This window comes from Condylura cristata, unplaced genomic scaffold (genome assembly GCF_000260355.1).
Source record: "Condylura cristata isolate star-nosed mole 26May11 unplaced genomic scaffold, ConCri1.0 scaffold00035, whole genome shotgun sequence".
Taxonomy (NCBI): Eukaryota; Metazoa; Chordata; class Mammalia; order Eulipotyphla; family Talpidae; genus Condylura; species Condylura cristata.
The window spans coordinates 7,444,561-7,446,775 of record NW_004567136.1 but is presented as its reverse complement, the minus strand read 5'-3'; the positions used below and the strand labels follow the sequence as shown (position 1 = coordinate 7,446,775).

The 2,215-nt window shown below is 55.3% G+C and overlaps 1 protein-coding gene across 1 annotated transcript in view; it reads right to left on the bottom strand.

Moving 5' to 3' along the window:
* ADAMTS17 (ADAM metallopeptidase with thrombospondin type 1 motif, 17) overlaps window positions 1-2,215 on the bottom strand; it is a 195,371-nt gene that overhangs the window by 8,992 nt on the left and 184,164 nt on the right. Inside the window, exon 20 of the mRNA XM_004692959.1 lies at window positions 584-788. Coding sequence (XP_004693016.1) covers window positions 584-788 — 205 coding nt within the window. The remainder of the gene's footprint in view (window positions 1-583; window positions 789-2,215) is intronic.

The following is a 2,215-nucleotide window of genomic DNA, read 5'->3' as shown; positions in this document are numbered from 1 at the left end:
CCATCCACCCATCTACCCGCCCATCCATCCATCCTCCACCCATCCATCCACCCATCCACCCACCCATCCATCCATCCTCCACCCATCCATCCACCCATCTACCCACCCATCCATCCATCCTCCACCCATCCATCCACCCATCCACCCACCCATCCACCCATCCATCCATCCATCCTCTACCCATCCATCCACCCATCCACCCACCCATCCATCCATCCTCCACCCATCCATCCACCCATCCACTCATCCATCCATCCATTCATTCATCCACCCATTCTCCATTCATCCATCTACCCATCCATCCATCCATTCATACTTGCATAAGAATTTTCTTAGGAAATGCAATCAAATAAATATTCTTCACTGATACATAAATATATCATCAAAATTATACCATCCATTTTCTCTGGTCATGCTGCTCTCTCAGAGGGAATTTAAGACTCTGTGAGCAGGAGCCGGGTTAGAAGGACCATGCCATGTGGGCATGTGTCATGTGGGCATGAAGGTATGACGCTGGTGTCCCCGGGCCTTGCCTCGAGACCCTGGTGACGACTTTGGTGGCAGTGGCAGGCCAGACACGCACCTGTGACCACTCGGATGCCTCCCAGATGGACAGGCAGTCCTGACCTTCGCAGCTCTGCACGGGCGCTGGCCGGGGCCCCTGGCAGTAGAGGGGCCGCGTGGTGACGTGGGTGCCGTTCTGCAGCTGGTACACGCAGGTCACCTCCCGGTGCTGGGCGCCCTTCTCGCAGGTCGCCGAGCAGGGGCTCCAGGGGCCTGCCACCCACCTGCCCAGGAGGAGGAGAGACAGTGAGCGAGCTGGGCACGGGGCGGCTCCCTCCCCGGGGCTCTCCAGCCTGGGCTGGGTGGGAGGAAGGCTGGAAGCAGATGAAGAGAGCACAAATGGACACAGGTGCCTTCTGGAATATTCGAAGGTGATTTTTTTTTACTCCCTTTATAAGTTTTTGTTTGACCCAAATAAGGTGTATGTGACAGACTCACTTTTTTATTCTTATGCTCTAATCTGCCACTACTGTTCTTGAAAGTCTCACTTTATCATGGACAAAATGGTGGGGTGAGGTTGGGGGGTCTGAAAGTAGCAGGAGAGAATGAGGCCATTTCTTCTCCTTTTCAATGGAGTTGGGGTTCACGATGGTCACCCAAGTCTAACTGCTTCCCCTTTAAGCACCAGAGCACCTCTGCCAGTGTCTGCTCCTCTTTGCCCCGCGCAGGGCCTGGCCAACCCTCTGCAGCGGCCCGTGTGACTGCAGGTGCCAGGCGTCAGCTGGAAGCTGGGCCCGCTGCTGTGATGACTCCAGCTGGGCAAACAGCCATCACATCCAGCTGGAAGGGGGTCTCTACGGCCTGTTCAGGGGGGCGACCCTAGCAGGGCACCCGTCTCCATTCTGGACACACAACCAGAGCTTGTGTGGGGGTTGTGTGGGGAATGGGGGTGCACTCTGGTCCCCACAGAGGTCACATCCGGGACACCCTGGGCGGGGCGGGGAGCCAGTCGGCTATCCTGCCTCCTCCAGCCTAGCCTCCTGCCCCATCACTGCCTGGGAGAGTCAGACCTTTTTTTTTATATAGGAGGAATATAGGGCAACCGAACAGGCTCAGAGAAGAAATAAGAGACAACATGGCAGGCAAATTATAGATCTGAGGTACACGGCGGGGAGGGGAGAGAGGGGTTAAGACAGGGGATGGAGAGCGCAGGGCACTGAGGTGACCTATTACAGGTGAGGTGGTGATGGGAGATTTATGGGGACTGCACCTGAGGGGGAAATCAACTACTGTACAGAAATGAACAAAAAGGTAAGAAAGTAAAATAAAGTAAGACGATTCAGATCTGCGGGGGTCAGATTCGCACGGCGCTGCGGAGGTCTGCCCGCCTTCCAGAGTCTTCTTTACTTTGCCTCTGGCGTCTCCCTTTTACCCTGAGGGAGCTTTGCAAAAGCATGGCCGAAAGGAAAACAGCCCCCACATCCCTCCTTCCCTTTCCAGAAGAATCCTTTGACCCCTTGCAATTTTCCTCATGACCGGGGCCCAGGGCCCAGCAGTGGAATGGATGACACAGCCCCAGCACACACAGATGCGGGGATCCATCTATGGCCTGCCCTAGCCTCTGCCTGCCTCTTGCAATCTGCAGCAACTGCTGTGGAATTGAAAGAAAGCCCTTGAGACCATTTTCCCAAGCTGACTACACTATAGCGTA